The sequence below is a fragment of the Myxine glutinosa genome, chromosome 1 (assembly GCF_964187855.1).
Source record: "Myxine glutinosa chromosome 1, kmMyxGlut1.1, whole genome shotgun sequence".
NCBI lineage: Eukaryota > Metazoa > Chordata > Myxini > Myxiniformes > Myxinidae > Myxine > Myxine glutinosa.
The window spans coordinates 118,926,402-118,948,433 of NC_136261.1; the positions used below are offsets into that span (position 1 = coordinate 118,926,402).

At 41.0% G+C, this 22,032-nt stretch overlaps 2 protein-coding genes across 8 annotated transcripts in view; one reads left to right on the forward strand and one right to left on the reverse strand.

The window, feature by feature from the left end:
• The window catches only part of TBC1D16 (TBC1 domain family member 16), a 209,798-nt gene that overhangs the window by 30,889 nt on the left and 156,877 nt on the right, over positions 1–22,032 (forward strand). For 4 of the 7 annotated variants that reach the window (XR_013623198.1, XR_013623199.1, XM_068128075.2 and 1 more), the window contains 4 exons: positions 4,985–5,126; positions 7,608–7,775; positions 9,947–10,095; positions 10,654–10,788. Coding sequence is in view for 4 of the 7 variants with exons in the window: in XM_068128075.2 (XP_067984176.2) it covers positions 4,985–5,126; positions 7,608–7,775; positions 9,947–10,095; positions 10,654–10,788 (594 nt within the window). In the remaining 3 variants the exon portion in view is untranslated. Of the gene's footprint in view, positions 1–4,984; positions 5,133–7,607; positions 7,776–9,946; positions 10,096–10,653; positions 10,789–22,032 lie in introns of all 7 variants that reach the window. The other 3 variants (XR_010985964.2, XM_068128073.2, XM_068128074.2) reach the window with 1 other exon arrangement.
• On the reverse strand, positions 1,283–21,005 carry LOC144891815 (uncharacterized). The gene is made up of 2 exons (XM_078776468.1): positions 20,916–21,005; positions 1,283–2,752 (listed from the first exon to the last, which is right to left on the reverse strand). Exon 2 carries the CDS (start codon positions 2,739–2,741, stop codon positions 1,404–1,406), a length of 1,338 nt encoding a protein of 445 aa, XP_078632594.1. The 5' UTR covers positions 2,742–2,752; positions 20,916–21,005; the 3' UTR covers positions 1,283–1,403.

A 22,032-nucleotide genomic window follows, 5' to 3' on the forward strand; every position in this document is an offset into this window, starting at 1 on the left:
TCTGTTACATGGGTATCTGGATCCATAGGGTTAATGCACGACAATAGAGCTCTGTGCAGTGATTGGCGATCATCTCCATCTCGGCCGATGCGACTCGTACACTCTTCCTTGTGGGTCATTTGCACATTCTCGTCACGCACAGACATCTTCTTGAGGTCACCAGTCAGAGTCATGGTTGCATCCATACTGAACACCCACGTTGCCATTGTTTGAGGGCTCTCTGTCATTCCAATAATGCCACCTGGTCCATGTCCTTTCCTCATCCAATTGGTCTCTATAAACATGTCACTCCACTGTCCATTATAGATACCAGCAGTGTGCTGCAGTGACTGCTCTCCTCGGCAGAACATATCCAGAATCTCTGGTCCAAGCCTGGTCATGGAACGAACATAGTAGAGCCCATATCTTCCATAGTTGTACTTGTGTGCAGCAAATATGTAGGGTAACATAGCTTCAGCAGTTTTGATGTGGAGGGGCCAGTCACCTTCATGCGATGCTCGACAGAACCTCATCATCAGAAAAGTGGGTTTGATGATGTTATTTACCCACATTCATGTGGTACGACTCAGATCAGAGAGATCATCAAGAACATTCTCCAGATCATCCATACTGGTTATATTTTGATTATCCTTCTCAAACACTGGTCGGAGGAGCTCTTCTGTAAGCAGTCGCAATGCACGACATTTTGCGGATACTTTTTACCTTGCAACATCTTATCAATAGAGCCGAAGGTGGTTGACAGGATCTCCTTCAGACCGCTATCTGCCATGACAGTTCCGATGCTGCTCACAAAATCCATAATGAAATGCATCCCACCAAGAATTGGCACTATATTTGTCAGCAGTTCCGGTTGGTGGAAGCTGATGTCTACAACGATCTTGTAGATTGCTTGATCACAGGTGAGAACCAGAATGTCTTGATTTGAATTTCTGGTGACTTCAAATCCCTTAGTGATTGAGGTGAGGACGGTAGTTGCATCTGTTGGCTTCATGTTGATGAGGGGAAGATAGACAACTGCTGACTTAGGCACTGGACTCATTCCTGCCTCACGACAGAGCCGTGTATTGTATCCATTGTACTCAGGTGTGTTGGCTTTGAACAGCACGTCGTTGAAGAAGGTGAAGTCCAAGTCACGGGCTCTAGCAAGCGAGACTTTTGTGGCTTGCATAACGTCATCTGATATCTCAAACTAGAGTGTAGCAGCCAAGGGCATGAGAGGTTTCTTCGGACCCTTGTACTGAACCACTGGTGTCTCCCATGGGATAGGTTGCTTCATTTCCTCTTTTGAGAGGCGACGGATTGTTGTGTCAAAACCATCTTGGTAGTTTAAACATTTCCACTGGGTTGCGAGCATTGCCATGCAATGGCATTCCAGCCGGCAGTTCTGCGAACTGATTACAGCATCAGTTATCAATTATGATTTGCATGAGCCCACCCACAGTGACATCTCTCAGTCCTGCTAACTGTTTATTTGCTTTTGAAGACTGAACAGCAGCTGACCGTTTGAATTGTCGCACTTCATCATAGGAGCAGGAGACATTATACTTGTACAGTTCCTCAATGAGCATTTTCTGGTCCCCTAGGAGCACTCTGATAGCTATTTGCAATGGTGTTGGCCGACACGTAACCATGGAGCTCACAATATTACCTACCATCAAGGACTGTAGTGAGTTTTGGAGTTTTGGACTGATAGCTGATAGTAGCTCTATCAATGTCTTACTTATACACTCAGATGCCACCTCCCAATCAATGTGCTTGTTGTAGGATTTAAAATCATGCTTCAATGCCTTAGACTCTTTCATTATTTGCCTGCCAACTTTCTTTACACATTCATCCATAAAATCATTCTCATCATCATCCATACGTCTAAGATTCTTGGCTACATGTTTACTAAACACAAGTAATGTTGCCATCCCAGGGGAATGTAATGGTAGCATTTCGTCACCGAAATGTTGGATGACCTTCTCCACTAAGACACGCCAAGAAATGACACACCCACCATTATCTGAGTATACTGCATCAACATCAAGAGAATTACAAACTTTTGAGGGATCACTACACATAACATTGACAGTTTCAGGGAATGCTTGGTCATCAGCAACAATCTTGCTATCCGTATCATTGGTCCTATGAGTGCCAACATGGAAAGCAGCATTGCATTTGCGATGGAACCTGGCATCTGCGGCATGCAGATCTGACTGTGCACCAAGAATGCGGTCAAGGACTATTCTACCAAGGTCATCTTCACGTTTCTGACATAAGTCTATAAGATACTGTTTGTAAGATGTCTCACCATCAGCCATTTTGTCAGTTGTTACTTTTGAAGCAGGTGTTCTGTACTGCAGTGGCACCTTGGCATCATACTCATGGGGCAATGTACAAGGAGTTGCATCATAGCAGAACAAACAGTGTTTTCGAAAGTCAAATAAAGCACCACCAGAACTTGAACGCAATCGCTTAGGTGGCACTGTGGCGTCAGGCGATTTCTCATCATCATTCACACGCTTGTCCAATTTACAAAGAGTAGAAGGAGATACATATTTGTTTATACAATTTTTATGACATTTTAGAGTCGATGAGCCATTAGAAAGTTCTGGTCGTCGTCCAATATCATCTTGACGAATTTTACTAGCGGATAATATTGTGTCGATCCGTGAAGAATCCATCAATTTTCCATATTGCTCACTACAGTTGTAAAGTGCCTTAAAGAAGCACTCTTCTTCTTGTTCTAATTGCGCCATATCATCAGAACCTGCAAGAGAAGAAAAAACCTAATTACTACTGATCCATATAATCCATCTATAAATAGCATGATTAGCAGGATGCATCATAGCCTTGTAAGTTTTAGTAGTAATTTTGGATTTTTCGGGTGATTTAGCGGCCATCTTGGTATTACATAATCAAGATGGCCACCAAATACTAAAATAACTTTATAATCATATTTCTCACCCTTGAAAACATACTAATAGACACCAACATCACCATTCTACTGTACTTAGAACAAAGGTTATGATGAATTATAGATTTTAGTACTATGTTGCGGCCATCTTGGTGGCCATCTTAGATTCTGAAAAAGCCAAGCGGGTGGCAAGTGGCCACCCGGGCTAAATGTCATAAATACACTAAGAACTAATAAAAATGCAAAGAAATGATGTGTAAACAGACATTGCAACCTTTTTTTTAAATATGTGGTCCTGCCACTGGACTACAAGGCAATTTGTGTTCTTCAGTGTTCAAGTATATATGGTATTTCAATTGAAATAAAATACATGTTTTAAAGGTTGTAGAGAAATTATATTTTTCAGAAGTTGACCATTGATGTACTGCATTTTACATGACCTTAATTAACACTTGTTTTTCAAGGTTTATTTCCATACTCTGTACAAGGGTAAGTAAAAATAAATAATTAATTATTTTACACTTGCGTGACAGAGTTCGGGGCATTTCCAAAAAGTTAAATGTTGTGGTGAAATGCCTTAAACAACAAACTGTCAACTGTCAGACAAGAACTATAAGTCAATGACTATGAGCAAAAGCAAACACAAGAATTGACAAAATAATGAAATACAAGAATTGTGTGAATAACTAATTATTAATTATTATTAATAATTAATCAGGGGAATATATCATACGATACACCTACATATTGGGATATGAGTAAGTTTTTGTAGGAGGATCTGTTCACGGACGGCTGGGCTGTCACTGCTCCATCAATTGTGTTCCAAAGACGAGGACCGTAAAATCTCATTTTATTCATGGAGTACGATGTGTGAGTGTAGGGTAAAAACAAATTGTTACAGGATCTGATACGAAAAGGGTGTGTGTCGGGCATTGGGGTGAAATAAAAGGAAAAATTGCAGGTAAGAAGATTGTGGACATATTTATACATGAATATCCTTGTGTGTGCAATTGGTTAAAATCATTTAGTCATTGTCTGAATCTCGATACTCCTCAATGCTAAGAGTGGCAAATTTGATTTGCCGAGATGTCGTAAAATGGCGAAATATTTTGTCCAAGTACTGCTAAACTGAAGGTGCCAACAAAGCGATTTGTGTTTTTCAGTGTTCAAGTATACTGTATAATTCAATTAAAATAAAATAAAGATTTTAAGGGTTGTAGAAAATAAACCAAAAATTGGAAGTTTACTGCCATTGATGCATCTTCTTTTACACCACCCTATCGAATACGTTATATCAGTTCTTCTTGTCTGTTGTTTGTGTCCTATATGACATCCTAAAAACAGTAATTTTTCTGTTTAGAATAATTTAAAATTTTGTTTGACTGCCAGACAGGCAGACAGAGTAAAAAAAAAAAACTTATCTCACTCCCCCTGCACATGCATGATCAGGACAAATTCAGAACCAAAGTACTGCTAAACTACAGGTTCATTTTCTGATTCATGTTCTGATTGGTGTTCAAAATATAACATTAATTTGAAATCAAGTTGTTCCTCGATGATAAACTGACATTTGTAGACAGAAAAACAGACAGACACGCAGACAAGTGAACCAATTGTTTAATCCTGCTTTTTGCTTTGCATGTGCAGAGTAAAAATTATATAATCCAGGCGAACACAAATGAGGGTCTATACCCCATGTAATATATTTTTTCTCTACCAGAAACCTCATTATACAATGCTGCTTCCCATCACATGATATACCTTTCACTGCCCATTTGAAAATGCCCAGAATTATTTGCACAGATCATCTTAAATTCGCATTGCTTTTACAACTATCTGAAATAAAAATTGGAGGCTAACATTAACTAATCTTGTATTGTTTTTGTTTTTGCAATTTTGTACCTTCTTCACCAACTTGTGCTGTACAGATGAATGCCAGATCATTAAGTATCGCAAAAATAAGCATTACTATGTTCGAGTTGCAGAATTACTCACTATAATGCCATTTGCCATGTGCCCACTCACTATAATGCCATAATGATATGTCTTGGGAATTGTATTCATTTTGTATGTTCTCATTGGCAGAGATTGCACAGAATCGTGCGGGCACCTAGTGGTGGCAAGTCGAGAAAGCCAATACAAGATCTTTCATTTCCACCATGGCGGTCTAACTCGGCTGGCACAAGTTCTTAACAACTGGCATCAATGTACGGCCTCTTCGCCTCTGGTAAAGGTGCATTGTATATAGACTACGGTACATGTAGTTATACACATACACCATACTTAGCTGTCTGATGTTTTGAACACTTTGTTTTTGATTACAACACTTTATCTTCCATGTTTTGTAGGACTTCATCAAATGGCTTTGGAAACCTCTTTTATTATCAGCATGAAAGCATTTTTTTCTTCTTATTAGCCCATCCCCTACATAGCAGGAGACGGGGTTTTGCAATTGTGTGTGTGTGTGTGTGTGTGTGTGTGTGTGTGTGTGTGTGTGTGTGTGTGTGTGTGTGTGTGTGTGTGTGTGTGTGTGTGTGTGTGTGTGTGTGTGTCATTTGAGGTTGTTTCTTTTTACCATTTTACCATTGTCATCAAATTTTCACCAAAGCTTTATTACGATAATACGGAGAAGGCAAATTAATAACTTGGGCAAAAGGTCAAAGGTCAGCATCACATAAAATCGTCAATTTTCATCTGATTGACCTGAATTTTAATAATTTGCATATTGGGTCACTGAATTGGTTCACCAATCAAAAGCTAGAAGCTGATTGGTTTTTTTTAGATCAAAAAGTCAAAGGTCAAGGTTGCGTAAAATTACCAATTTTCACCAGATTGACCTGAAATTTAAATATTTTGCAAATCGTGTCACTGAATTGGTTCACTAATCAAAAGGTAGATCAAAAAGATCTAAAAAAGTCCATTGATATTTTAGATCAAAAGGCCAAAAGTAAAGGTTGTATAAAATCATAAATTTTCATCCAATTGACCTGAAATTTTAAGAATTTGCATACTGGGTAACAGAATCGGTTCACCAATCAAAAGCTAGAAGCATCACATGGAATCGTCAATTTTCATCTGAGTGACTTGAATTTTAATAATTTGCGTATTGGGTCACTGAATTGGTTCACTAATCAAAAGCTAGAAGCTGATTGGTCTTTTTTTTTAGATCAAAAAGTCAAAGGTCAAAGTTGCGTAAAATCACCAATTTTCACCAGATTGACCTGAAATTTAAATATTTTGCAAATCAGGTCACTGAATTGGTTCACTAATCAAAAGGTATGAGTCCATTGATATTTTAGATCTGAAGCTCAAAGGGCAGGGCTGCATAAAATCATCAATTTTCATTTTGTATTTTTTTTAAACCGTTTTCGTTTATTTTGTGCATATGGAAGAAGAAGAAGATGTCTGAATACAAACGGACGTGGATGGGCTTTGCATTTTCAGATGTTTTCTAGTTCTGCTTTATAATGGCAACAGAAGTTAATTGTTTACCACATGGATTTTGACATAAAACTTTGATGTCAAATTAATGTTATGGTGAGGAAGGGGGTGGGGTTGGGGGTTGAGGTGCTGCGTGGTGGGAATTTGGTGGGGAGATAGTGAAAGAATGAACTTCAAGAAAATTATAAAGTCAAGAATAGGTAGATTCGTTTAGAGAAATTATAAAGTGTCAACTGACATTAAAATGTTGAAGCTTTTCCTGTAAATTATGATTATCAGATATTTCAACAACTAATTAATTGATTAATTTTGTTGAAACTGTTGAAACTCTTCCTGTAAATTATTATTACTAGTCATTTCATTAACTCATTCATTGTCCAAGCAGTTTTCCCAGAAAATCTGTCTCCGAATTTCTTTGTCCTGAATGTAATATATGTAGAAGCTCTTCCATGGACTGGACCACGGTGACTTTGGAATGCATGCATGCCATTCAAAAGTTTAGCGGTTGGTGAAACATTTTAATGACCTTAACAAACATTTAAAGTCCTAACCCGCCAAACAAATACAAGACCACAGCTTTTTAGTAGGCCGATCACTTCTATGGCTAACCTGTATTTTAGGAGCACTGTTTTTAGCAGATAATGACTGATATAATGCTTATGATTTTTTCAAGGTGAATGCCTTTGGCCACATAGCTTTGTTAGTTTCTCTCTTCCTCCTTCTCCTCCTCTCCCTCCCTTTTCTTCTTCTTCTGTGGTCATCCAATAATGCTTCTGTTGTGGTCCATTGATATATCTTTAGGAAAACTAAATTAAAACTGTTGTCACCAACCGGCAAGATAAACCATTTTCCATAGCAGACACAAACAGCTTCGTAAATGGTTAAGAGGGGGAAATATACGCTTAAGACTGAGGCATAATTCCGTTTAAGGAATCATTTATTTTCTCATCCAGTTTCCAAAGTCAACCTGAACATTACATGATCCCCTTTTAAAAGATAAAATTAAACGATATCCTTAAATGCTGTTGGTTTCATCCTAATGAAAATTCTACAGATTAGTCAGCTTCTAAGCATGATCTAAAAATGGACATTCACGTACCTTTTAATGCAAATTTTTGGTTCTCATCCTTGATTTCGTAAATCCAGGGTCCTCAGTGTGATTGTGCATGGCCTAGAAATGATGCATCCATTGCTGTATATTGTGTGAAGTGGAAATGTCACGCAATGTCATGCCGTAAAATATGACAGAGGTTGTGTATGTTTTTAGGCTTTGGAAGGTGATGGATACTTGCAGTTCCTCATTGCAGACTCAGCCATACCTCATGAGGTGGGGGAACATCCAGAGGAGGGATGTTATCCCAAGCTAAGTAGGAGCCTGTGGCTTCAGCACATGGATGAAGAGGGTCATGTAATGGAAGACTACAAGATACGGCGGGTGAGAATAGAAATGTTAGAATGGCTGCAAGTGTTGAGAGGGAAAGAAAGGAAACAGGAATGAAATGCTGACATTTCTCAGGAAAGACTGTATTCTATTGCGAAATAACAATCACAACCAGAATTTGACTTTAAAATGTAGCAAAAAGGGCTACTTAGGTACAATATCATGAAACGTGATCATGTCTACACATACATGATACAGATCTATTCGATGCTCTTTGTGCTAGTGGAAGGCAGCAACGTGTTTTTAAGGTAATCTAATTATAATTGGTCATATACAGCAATTTATCTGTGAACTTATTGTGACTTTTAATGAAGCATTTTGGTTTTATTAATGTTCAAACGTTGTTTACTACAATTATGGACTGATGTACCACCAATGCTGAAACATAACGAATGTTTGATGGCATGGTTGCCAACATTGAGAGAATAATAAGCTGTAGGATGGATAGGATCCGTGGTGCGAGAGAGCGAAGCGACAACTGGGGTGGGAGGCCGGGGCGTTGGGGGTGGGTGAGGAGGGGGCAGTCTGTCCAATTTCGACAGGGGGTGGGGGGCACAGTATGGAGAATACAGGGAAGGTTCATTCCTTTGCGACCTTCGAGTCAAAAATACGTTTGAGGACGCTGAAGGATGGGTGGAGTTCTGGAGAGTTTAGGGAATGTATGAAAGAGGCACTGTAACTGTAAGAGCTGGAATTTTTTTTTGGAATGAATAGATTTGGTGAGCAAGTCGAAAGCATCCTTTTATAGAAGAAGAAGAAAAAGGTGTTATAGTATATGACAGAATACAGTTCTTCAAGGGACAGTTGAAACATTTTTTAACGACGTGAACACGTGATCACGAACAACGTGGTCGAAGAACGAACGAACAAATAAGAACGTACAGCGGATAAGAACAGAGAAGGGAATATATATATATTTTTTTTTTTTGAGTTGAGATGAAAACAGAGACCGAACGTGAAACGTGAAAAATAGAGACCGAAAGTAATTGCGAGCGCAATCAAAGAACCGCTGAGACAGAAACAAAGCCTCAAGCCAAGGTCAGACACGGTAGCCTACTAGTACTACACTAGGCCTCAGAATACGCGACACGAACTAACCGACGATTCTGTACACAGGTATGAAAAACCAACACCAAGAATACTATTAAAGACACACCAATAGTTACACACACCGAAAGAAAGATACAGTTTCGACAAAAACACAATTGTGAAAAGTTACTTAACTTCGAAAGCGTGCGCGCATGGACAGCTTTGAAGAGACGTGACGTGACGTGACGTGACGTGAAGAGACTTTGAAGAGATTTAAAACGTTAGACAAGTGGTCGATGTTCGGGGAAGTTAGGGGGAGAAGAGAAAATCTAAGAAATAAGCAATACAGCGAAGGAAAGAACTTAAATTCACAGAACACCTATGGGGGTAGGGAAGCCGAGAGAAACCAGGCCACGCACGCGGTGGGACAGAAAACGATTAAATTATACAAAAGTTTGCAAGAATTGCAAATCAACACCAACTGGAAAACACACTGCAACACATGCACAATAAAAAACGAGTAGAAATTGACGAAGACACGAATGGAAAAAGACACGAATGGACTTCACTCAAACAGGTTAAAAATGAGAAGGTGCCATGAGCTACAAATAATTTATTTTAAAGTATTGCAATTCTATTTCGCAGGAAAATTTGTTAATCTCCATTTTCAGCTTTCTTTTTATATTTTGCATTTTTTGGGCAATGCTGCCTCTTAATCGAAAGGTAACATTTTCATTACCCATCCCCAGTTGCCCTGAGGGCATTAAGAATCAAACCAACAGTGTGTGTGGACTGGCATCACATGTACCCGTAGATCATACCAGATGATACAGGCCAATTAACCTTCCCTAAAGATGATTGGTGAACCAGCTTGGTTTTTACTGACAATATGAATGGTGACAAGGTAATTCTGTTGAGATTAAATGAGTTTCCAGAAGCTTAGAATCCAATATCTTTAATACACACTCTGATTGTCTGGGGGAAGTTGTTTGCAACATTTCTATTTGCAACATCATAATTTTCCATCTTCTTGGTTAATTTAACAATTATGCCAACTTTACTCATTTGCTACTTTTCTTTAGCTTTACAACCATCATTATTATTTATAGCTGTTTTCACTGGTCCTGGCCCCACAGTTAATATTTTTTGCGGGCATGGACCCAGAGATGCGGGGAGAAGTCTGGCCTTTCCTGATCAAAGCCTACGAGTTCCAGTCAAGCAGTGCCGAGCGAGAGAAGTTGCGTCAGATCGGCAGTGATGGCTATGCAGAATTGCAGCGCAAAAGGTAAGAAAATAATGAATTGTATTTTGCGATGTCTTAACTTCTGGGTAGGCTACAGAGTGTCTCGGGGAGTTGTGGATTGAAATTTTTCCTCAGTTAGGACGATGTATGTGGCCCTACATTTAGCAACATTCATTGGCAATCTCCTGTTGCGGAAGAGTGGAATTGAGGGTCAGTTATGAAGATAGCCTCAACTTGTTCACTAGACGAATAAGGGAAGGCAGATTGCTTCCACCATAAAGGTCATTTGTGAGTCAGCTGGGCTTTTATGATGAAATCTAAAACAACATGCTAATTCTAGCTGAGTGTTTCTCACCTAAGAATCTATAATCTGCATACGGCTGCTTTCATTCAAATTTGAACCCACAACTTCTAGGATGCCAATTTATCATCCTTACCGTTGCACTGGTATAATTTGAAAGTGGCCAGGCAGTGGCTTAGTTGAAATGAATGAAAGCACAGGTCTCTCTTGAACAAACCCAATGCACAGCTTTCATTTACTGTATAAAGTGCACCAATAACCATGGAAGGTTTACCTCTTTCTGTTGTGGTGTGTCTCAGATTGTCCATGTCTCAAGAAGAACAGGAAGAATTCTGGAAAAATGTGCAGTATACAGTGGACAGGGATGTAGTACGAACAGACCGGAAAAATCATTTTTACAAGGGCGAAGATAATCCGAATGTGGAGAAGATGAGGTGGGTATTTTTTGCTGACAAGCAGTCACCTCTTTAGGTATACTCTAGTGTTGTAAAACATTAACTATCATGATGACATAGTTGTGCTTAAAAGGCAGATACCCACCATTTGTAAACTTCAAGGCCCGATGATACATTTCCACCATACATTTCAATCAGGTGTGGTTTTAATTTTGATTGCACTCAATTGCATTTTTGTTTACAATATTACAAGGACAAGACAATACAATACAAAATACAATACAATAACAATACAATATTACAACATGACAGGGAAATTGATAAGAAAAGTGAAATTTGCAAATTCATGCTTCATATCGTATTGCATCCATCATTTGGCTGTCTGATCTGCCAAGGACATGTTGCATTCAAATTGATATACGGTTCTTGGGAGCTTGCTCGGCAACTCCAGCATTTCAGTCTTCACATGAGATAATCAAGTAAGCCTTGAATTGAAGCAGTAAGCATGGAACATTTGTGCAAAAATTACAAAAATATTTTAAATCAGATTATACCATACTATTTTTTCAAATACTGCATGAATAATGCTTATTATATAATATTTACTCGGTATTTAACAAAGAATATGCTGGCTGCACACCACAGGAATAATTTCTTTACCAAACCTCAGCCAATCTCTAGATTTGCATTGTATGCAAATAATGCGGTGAAAACTAAAAGGACTTCATACTACCTCATTTTTGTCTTTTAACTCCAAAATCAAACGAGCCTCACACTAAAATTGGAAATCATATTTCAGTCTTCGTGGATGCCATATGGCAGACCTCCTGGTGGGTGATGAGTTTCTGGTGAATAATTTTATTTTTATTTCTTCATTTTTTTTTCTTTTTGATTTACATTAATATCTCATTTTGATTTATATTGCATGATAGTTTATCAAAATCAATCATATTTCAGTATTTTATTTGATACTGTTGCTGCTATGGTTCCTAAGTGCTTAATATAGTGTAGTTATTCCCATATCGAGTGTTTGGAGTAAGCGTAAAGGTAACTAAATGTTATTTTACATGTCGCTAATTTGTACAGCTGGAAACATCAAACTCATCCCAGTGTGTTTAAAAAAACTACATGCCGTTTAACCCTTATTTCATGCCCTGACCATTGTTCTTTCTTCTAAATGCACTTTATTCGTGTTTATCTAGGCCTCCAACCCCTAGTTTATGTGGGAAAATATGCCCTGATTATCCGGGCCTTGTCTCAGCACCAACTCAGCAAGGTGAGCAGTCATACGAGGCTCACCCCACCCCCGGACTGGACTGGCAACCAATGGTGGAGGAGTATGGCACGTCACCTGTGATGTGTGGGCTTGAGGAGATAAAAGTGGTGCGGTATCAGAATGAAGCAGCAGATGCTCAGTCTCAAGGTACAGGAAGGCTGCGCCAAGTCTTTAGAGCTGCTGGGCGACGCCACACCTCCACTAGACCTGCCACGCCTCACTCCACTGGCATCACACCCATTCCCAAAAGGCTGTGTCTCCCCCTCCCCCACCCGCCCCCCACTCCGTGTAGCCTTTGGAGCTCACATGGAGGCCACACAACAGCTCAGCAACAGCTCAGCCGTGAAGTGGTGGGCCACACAAGCTCACAGAACGGGATCGCCGAGTGCTGAAGCACGTAGAAATCGTCTGTCCTCAGTTGCAACACTCACTACCGAGTTTCAAACTGCCTCTGGAAGCAACGTCAGCACAACAACTGTTCGTCAGGAGCTTCATCAAATGGGTTTCCATGGCCGAGCAGCCGCACACAAGCCTAAGATCACCATGCACAATGCCAAGCATCGGCTGGAGTGGTGTAAAGGTCGCCGCCATTGGACTCTGGAGCAGTGGAAACGCGTTCTCTGGAGTGATGAATCACGCTTCACCATCTGGCAGTCCGACGGACTAATCTGGGTTTGGTCGATGCCAGGAGAATGCTGCCTGCCCGAATGCATAGAGCCAACTTTAAAGTTTGGTGGAGGAGGAATAATGGTCTGGGACTGCTTTTCATGGTTCGGGCTAGGCCCCTTAGTTCCAGTGAAGGGAAATCTTAACGCGACAGCATACAATGACATTCTAGACGATTGTGTGCTTCCAACTTTGTGGCAGGCCCTTTCCTGTTTCAGCATGACAATGCCCTCGTGCACAAAGAGAAGTCGATATAGAAATGGTTTGTCGAGATCGGTGTGGAAGAACTTGACTGGCCTGCACAGAGCCCTGACCTCAACCCCATGGAACACCTTTGGGATGAATTGTAACGCCGACAGAGAGCCAGGCCTAATCGCCCAACATCAGTGCCCGACCTCACCAATGCTCTTGTGGCTGAATGGAAGCAAATCCCCGCAGCAAAGTTCCAACATCTAGTGGAAAGCCTTCCCAGAGGAGTGGAGGCTGTTATAGCAGCAAAGGGGGGGGAGGGGGGGGGGTGGACCAACTCCATATTAATGCCTATGATTTTGGAATGAGATGTTCGACGAGCACATATTGGTGTGATGTGCGGGTGTCCACATACTTTTGGCCATGTAGTGTATATTGCTACGTGGAAAGGGGGTTGGGGTCCATAGTTAGGTTGTCTTAAGAATAGTATGGACCATTTGATTGAGTACGTTAGATATCCTCTTGTGTCAGGGAAACTGTCAGAGGTACGTTACCTTGTAAAACATACACTGGGGAGGCACAGAGCATCCTTTATAAAGCACTAGCCGAAAGCACCCGGTGTTGCCCGGTTCTTTTTGAATGGATTTACTACTATAATTCAGCTTTTACTCGCAGCCGAAGAAGATTGACTACGATAATTCAGCTCAGCTTTTAATTGCGAAATGGGCCCAGCCCAGCCGAAGCGGCCTTGACCGGCCTCGCCACCTAGCCTATAACCTTCCCGGGGCCCGGCCCGACATTTTTGGTTCTTTTTGAATGAATTTACTACCATAATTCAGCTTTTACTCATGGCCGTAGAAGATTGACTGCTATAATTCAGCTCAGCTTTTAATTGCGAAATGGGCCCGGCCGAGGTGGGCCTCCACCGGTCTCGCCACCTAGCCTAAAACCTTCCCGACGGGCCCGTCCCGACATTTTTTGTATTCGAGGTTTCCTCCTGTCTTTCACCGTTCAGGAGATTAGCTTGCGCAGCCAAACAAACAAAAACTTTCTTTTATAATATGGAGAGGTAAGGTAAGGATGTGTTGCGTTAAACATCCTGTACAGGTGAGGCCATGCGGAGGACTTGTGGCATTTAATCACAGACTGATTGGCCAGTGGACTGTGGGGCACGGAGATAAGGTCGGCTGTGAAGCCCTGGAGAGTGGCGGGACAGCCAAAAGGCAGCGCTGCTCTGTAAAAGCTGAAAGCGGGCGGCCAAAGAGAGGGACCCGTCGTGCATGAGGGTGATGCTGGAGGTGGAAAGTGCCGTATCCATGCAATCGCACAGCAATTGGACCTAGGACCTGGAGGATAAGAGACCTCTCCCTCTACTTGGCTGTCATCTTCTCGTCATCATTCATCTCCTCCTCTTCCCCCCGAGCCGCACTTCGCCAGCCACCTCAGCCTGCATGACCATCATGGTCTTGCAGCCACAACCAGCTTGTGCCGGTCACAAGTCCTCCCCTGTTGTGTTTCTCTTTGTTGTGAGAATCCGGTATTTGGCACCATAGCTGGAGGTAGGCTTCATTTCTTTTGTATATATTAACATTGTGTGTTCCATCATTCGTATTTGTTTCTGTTGACTGCTTGGTTTGTACTGTTTATTTATTCAGAGCTTCATGACTTTCCTTCCCCTCATATTCTTTTCATAAGCCCATTTTAACTATAAGATACATTTTGCCGCCTTTCACCTCCCACGTGTTCCACCACCAGTTTTGGTTTTGCATTTGGGTGATCATGGGGTTTTGTAAATGGTAAAGAACAATTAGTTGAATGGAGTAACTTCTAACATTGTTTCAGAATCCACAGAGGCAGTGATGTGGCACTCGGATCCACTTTTTGGAGGACTCGGACACGCACTGGACTCTTCAGGACTCGGACCCGATTCTGCCAAGAACTCGTCCCGATTCCGGCTTGAGTGTGGCAACATTTAGTGTACAGTAAAACTTTTAGTGTGCAGCAGCAATAACTCACACGGACACTAACCAGACCTAATTGGTTTCCCGCCAAAATGCTCGTTCTGTGCAACCATTAAGCAAGTAATTATAAAGGATTAACAGACAGAATTAAACAATCCTGCAGAGGGAAATGAAAATAACTCCGACCGATGTTCCAGATTTTCGGAGATATTAAACGCGAACGTCATGCCTTTGTGTGCGCGATCCAAAACATATTATATTCTTTCAAAGAGCACTTTTAACGATTCCCTGAATCATTTTAAACCTAAGCATTAAATGGCTTGGCTTTAAACGCTATCAACTTTAGTTAGTACGACGCTTTAGTTTTAAGTGCTACACAAAAATAAGGTATGTTTTCTGTACAGTAATAAGAATGAGGTTTTGGAATGTAAAAAAAAACTGGGAATGAGTCATCTATTTATGTAACTGCCTTAAGCGATCTTTCTTAAACGATCACGACATCGACCGATATACCTCCGCCCACATATTAAATCCATTCAGCTGTTCTCAAGAATTACATGTTTACCTGACATGACCGCTGACTTCACCAAAATCACAAAAAACACCTCACTCCTCACCTTTGATGTCAAAATATAATCAGTTCATCTTTGCATCATATTAGAGAGCTTCGTAAGCGAACCTCTGTGGCAATAATTGCATGTATCTGTAAATCCATTCAAAATTTCAGTCATACCCCATTCCCTTTGGAAAAAAATTTCATGTCATTTGAAATGTCCCTTCCATGATCCGCCATCTTGCTCACGTGATCTTGCTTTGGTCTGGCGCGACCGATAAATTATTTTCACCTGGTGATTACAATCAATAAATTAATATGAAAATACGCATTGCATAGAGTGAGAGCTTCGTCGACAATGGTCAGTCGATCGAGTACGCAGCCCTCGCAAACATCTGCAGGCCTAGGCCTAGCAAGGCTAGGTTGTTTGATCTTGGGCTTAGAATTATAAATGAAGTCGGTGTAGCTGGCGGAAAACTGAAATCGGTGTACCTGGCTTAAATTAAGTCGGTGTAGCTGGCGCAAAACTGAAGCCGGTGTAGCTGGTGGAAAAAAGAAGTCGGTGTAGCTGGCGTAAATGATGAGCGGTTTCGAATTCAAAATCCGTTCTGCACAGTACTGTCTTGTAATTTATTGATTTTAATCACCAGGTGAAAATAATTTATCGGTCGCGCCAGACCAAAGCAAGATCACGTCAGCAAGATGGCGGATCATGGAAGGGACATTTCAAATGACAACTTGAAATTTTGTTCCCAAGGGAATGAGGAATGACAGTGAAATTTTGAATGGATTTACATATACATGCAATTGACATAGAGGTTCGCTTATGAAGCTCTCTACAATACAGTACTGTACAGAACGGATTTTGAATTCGAAACCACTCATCATTTACGCCAGCTACACCGACTTCTTTTTTCCACCAGCTACACCGGCTTCAGTTTTCCGCCCGCTACACCGACTTCAGTTTTCTGCCAGCTACACCGACTTCATTTATAGAGAGCTTTGTAAGGGAACCTCTATGACAATTACATGTATATGTAAATCCATTCAAAATTTCACTTTCATTTCAAATTTCACAAAAAAAAAAAATTCAAATTTTTCCCCATTCCCTTGGGAACAAAATTTCATGTTGTCATTTCAAATGTCCCTTCCATGATCCGCCATCTTGTCCCTTCCATGATCCGCCATCCTGCTCACGTGATCTTGCTTTGGTCTGGCGCGACCGATAAATTATTTTCACCTGTTGATTAAAAATATTTTCCCCTGGTGATTAAAATCAATAAATTACAATACAGTACTGTACAGAACAGATTTTGAATTCGAAACCGCTCATCATTTATGCCAGCTACACCGACTTCCTTTTTCCACCAGCTACACCGGCTTCAGTTTTCCGCCAGCTACACCGACTTCATTTAAGCCAGGTACACCGATTTCAGTACGTACCTGCCAGTCGGACCTACGTACCTGGTCCAGTCGACTAGAAGTCTAGACTATATAGCCTACAGTAGGTAAGTCCTGCATTCTATCCCAATCTATCCATTCAATGAAATTAATTTGAATTCTAAGCCCAAGATCAAACAACCTAGCCTAGCTAGGCCTATGCTGACAGATGTTTGCGAGGGCTGCGTACTCGATCGACTGACCATTGTCGACGAAGCTCTCACTCTACGCAATGCGTATCTTCCTATTAGAGAGCTTCGTAAGCGAACCTCCATGGCAATTGCATGTATATGTAAATCCATTCAAAATTTCACTGTCATTCCCCATTCCCTTGGGAACAAAATTTCATGTTGTCATTTCAAATGTCCCTTCCATGATCCGCCATCTTGTCCCTTCCATGATCTGCCATCTTGCTCACGTGATCTTGCTTTGGTCTGGCGCGACATATAAATTATTTTCACCTGGTGATTAAAATCAATAAATTACAAGACAGTACTGTACAGAACGGATTTTGAATTCGAAACCGCTTATCATTTACGCCAGCTACACCGACTTCTTCTTTCCACCAGCTACACTGGCTTCAGTTTTCCGCCAGCTACACTGACTTCAGTTGTCCTCCAGCTACACCGACTTCATTTAAGCCAGGTACACCGATTTCAGTTTTCCGCCATCGACACCAACTTCAGTTTTCCGCCAGCTACACCGACTTCATTTATAATTCTAAGCCCAAGATCAAGCAACCTAGCCTAGCTAGGCCTACAGATGTTTGCGAGGGCTGCGTACTAGATCGACTGACCATTGTGGACGAAGCTCTCACTCTACGCAATGCATATTTTCATATTATATACTTATACCAAGTTTGGTCAAAATCCCATAACCAGTTCATAAATTAGAACAGCAACAGAATTTTTATTTAATGGGACCTCTGACCTTTGACCTAGTGACCCCATAATTTAATCAGCTCATGTTCTATCATTATATGTAATTGTAGCAAGTTTGATTTAAATCCCTTCAGCTGTTTTTAAGTTATCACATTTTTACCTGGCATGACCTCTGACCTCTGATCTTTGACCTCTTGATGGCAAAATCCAATCAGTTCATGTTTGCATCATGTATACTTATAACCAAAGTTTGTTCAAAATCCCATCACTGGTGCAAAAGTTGGTGCAGCAATGTAATTTTTACTTAACATGACCTTTGACCCCAAAATTTAGTCATTTCATGTTTACTTCATTATACATACCTGTACCAAGTTTGATTTAAATCAGTTCAGCTGTTCTCAAGTTATGACATTTTTACCGACCTAAGACGTCATAATTATCATTACAAATTCTACAGGTGGAGGTGCACCTATGGTGAAAATTTCCTGTCAATCGGACCAACGGTTGCAGATAAAATCATATTTATTCTGTGCGGACAAACAAACAAACAGACAAACAGACAGATGAAAAATCACTCATAGAGTGACACTTGGAAAAACAGAACAAAGTAGCATGGCACTCAGTGGAGCATCCTTTTGACCTCAAAAATAATTAGTGGTTGAATTCAGTGACCTGATATGCAAACCATCTTCAAAGTTTAAGTTAATCGGATGAAAATTGACAATTTTAGAAATTTGGCCTATGTTGACCTTTTGGCCAATGTTGACCTCAAAAATAGTTGGTGGTTGAATTCAGTTAGCTGATATGCAAATCCTCTTCAAATTTCAAGTCAATCAGATGAAAATTGAGGACTTTAAAAATTCAAAAAAAAGTGGTTGACCTTTGACCTAAATTGACCTTTTGGCCGAAGCTAATCTCAAAAATAGTTGGTGGTTGAATTCAGTTAGCCGATATGTAAATCCTCTTCAAATTGTCAAGTCAATCGGATGAAAATTGAGGATTTTAGAAATTCAAAAAAAAGTGGTTGACCTTTGGCCTACGTTGACCTTTTGGCCCAAGCTGATCTCAAAAATAGTTGGTGGTAGAATTCAGTAAGCCGACATGTATATCCTATTCAAATTTCAAGTCAATCAGATGAAAATTGAGGATTTAAAAATTTTGAAAAAAGTGGTCGACCTTTGGCCTATATTGACCTTTTGGCCTATGTTGATCTCAAAAATAGTTTATGGTTGAATTCAGTTCGCCGATATGTAAATCCTATTCAAATTTAAAGTCAATTGGATGGAAATTGAGGATTTTAGAAATTTGAAAAAAGTGGTTGACCTTTGGCCTATGTTGACCTTTTGACCCCAAAAATATATAGGATTTTGTCGGACCACGAACTCTACCATTTGGTAAAGTTTCGTGAAGATCGGTTTAAAATTCTATACTGTAGGCAAGTATAAGTGAGCGGACAGACAAACACATACACAAACACATACACAAACACACACACACAAACCGGAGTGAGAAACATACTTGCAAAAAAAATTATTATTTTTGCCAAGTAACAAACAAACAAACGGACTCAAATGCAATACACTCTTCTCTGGCGAGGGTAATTATACCAAGTTTGTTGAAAATCCCATGACTGGTTCACAAGTTAACTTGGGGACAGAATTTTTACCTGATGGGACTTTGACCTTTCTAACGATTGACCTTTGACCTCTTGACCCTAAAATGTAAACAATTGTTTACCTCATTTTACATAGCTGCATCAAGTTGTAATTAGATCACTTCAGCCATTCTCAAGTTATAAACTTATTAGAGCCTTTGACCTCTTGACCCCAAAATCAAATCAGTTCATCTTTGCATCATAATACATACTTGTACGAACTTTGGTCAGAATCCCATCACTGGTTCACAAGTTATCATGGTAACAGGATTTTTACCTAACATGACCTCTGACCTTTGGCTTTTGACTTTGTGACCCCAAAATCTAATCAGTTCATTTTACCTCATTTTACATACCTGCACCAAGTTTGACTAAGAGCCCTTCAGCCGTTCTCAAGTTATCACGGAAACGAAAACCTATCACGGACGGACAGACGGACGGACGGACATCCAGCCGGACAACCTGAAAACATAATGCCTCCGGCAACTTCGTCGGCGGAGGCATAAAAATGTTTAATAAACATGGGAGCATACTGTTACGGTTTTTAGAACCTTCACTTTGTAAATTTTAGTAAATGTTCCCTTATAAATGATCCCCTGTAAATATCCCCATTATTTGGCGTTATTAAAGATCGCACCCTAGTTAGTCCATGTACAACACGTAGAGCACCATAGGACCTCTCTGTAGTTATCTCATTATTATGTGTTTTAGTTAAGGATCTGTTCCCAATAGTTGAATCTGCGTTGCATTAATCAAATAAGATAGGCCCCTCCAATTTCCCCAATCATCTCCCGCTCTTCAAAGTGCAGTAGCAGTAGGGCAGCGTTCGCTACCCCTTGTCTTGGTTCGTTTGATGGCCCCAAGCCGCCATTGAACATGCGGTCTCAGGCCGAGGATAGAGGGGGCAGGACACAAGAACAAGGTGTGGCACGTCAACTCACCATCAGAGGTGGAGCCAGCGAGCCCTCACCGGCCAACCAGGGCCGAGGTGAGCCGACCGGTAGGCGTGTCATCGGAGCCGGCGGCTGGATACGAAAACGCCCTATAAAAGCGGCTGCGAGGGACTGCTTCGGGAGAGAGAGAGAGAGGAGAGATGAGTGCGAAGGTCCGAGGTGCAAGAGGAGAACACGCTGAATCCCCGGAGCGTGGACTGGAGCGGACCTCGACGCTGTGCATCTACCCGGACCTTCCTGCCCTGCCAGCCTGCTTGGACCTTCTCCTCCTTCCAGCCATTCCTTCCTGCCATTCCCTATTCGTGTGAGTCTGTTTGTTTTGTATGGGGTGTATGATAATATAAGACTGTTTTAAGGCTGCCCTGTGTACCTGCCTCTTCCTCTCCTTGTAAATGCCCTTCTTTCGTTTCCTCTTCATTTCGTGTACATAATTAATAAATATCTGTTCTTCCTTTGCTTTGGTTTCTTCTTCCCCCGATCACCTTAGTCCCTTCCCAATTGAGTACCTGTGGCACGATTAGAACCGCTCAGAATCGGGTTAGTCTATTTGCTAACGGCTCGGATCGTGGGTTGCTAAACCGCTCGGCAATTACCATCATATCCGCGGTTCGAGCAGAAGTATCGTCCTGCTTTGTGGAGAGGTTGGCGAAGGTATCTGGGACTCCATTGACCAGTCACCCTGGTCAACCTCAACCCCGCCAAGGAGCGCGATATCTTCTAGGACTCGGACGGCCAGCTTAAAAGACGAGGGGATTAAACCCCCCTCGGTAAGGGGAGCGCCGAAACCGAGATCCGTAACAATACTTTACATCATAATACTTGCAAACACGAAAAAAGGCGATTATTTCGGCATTCATATCAATAAGGTGTTAATTTACATGTTTTGAAAAACCAATTAAAATAAGCAATTATATCTCACTCCCGATTGGCTAAGATGATGCCTTCAATAGCTCTGTTATTATTTGAGCTACAGTCACGTGAAAAAGTAAGTACACCCAACATAAAGTTTTGACTTTTTCAACATATTTCAACATACAGCTATTTGATCTTCATTTCAACAATATTGATAGATAAAGGTGATATAATATAACAAATATCATGAAACATTTACATTTTGTAGTCCATTGTATAATTTAAATAAACATAAATGCAAATTTCGCATGTGGAAAAAGTAAGTACACCCTTCACTCTAATAGGTGGTATTGCCCCCTTTGGCAGAAACAACCTCAAGTAGGCATTTCTTATAACTGTCTACCAGTCTCTGACATCGACTGGGAGAAATTTTTGCCCACTCCTCCATGCAGAATTCTTTCAGCTGTGCGATGTTTGAGGGGTTTCTTGCATGCACAGCTCGTTTCAAATCCCCCCACAACATCTTGATGGGATTTAGATCCGGGCTTTGACTTGGCCATTCCAGAACCCTCCATTTCTTTCTCTTCAGCCATTCCTTGGTGGATTTATTGGTATGTTTAGGGTCATTGTCGTGTTGCAAGGTCCACCTTCGGTTGAGCTTCAACTCTCCGACAGATGGCCTCACATTATCCTCAAGCACCCTCTGGTACAATGAAGAATTCATAGTGGATTCTATGATGGTGAGCTGCCCAGGCCCTGATGCAGCAAAGCTGCCCCAAACCATAATATTTCCACCACCATGCTTTACAGTTGGTATCAGGTTCTTGTGGTCAAATGCTGTCTTTGGTTTTCGCCAAA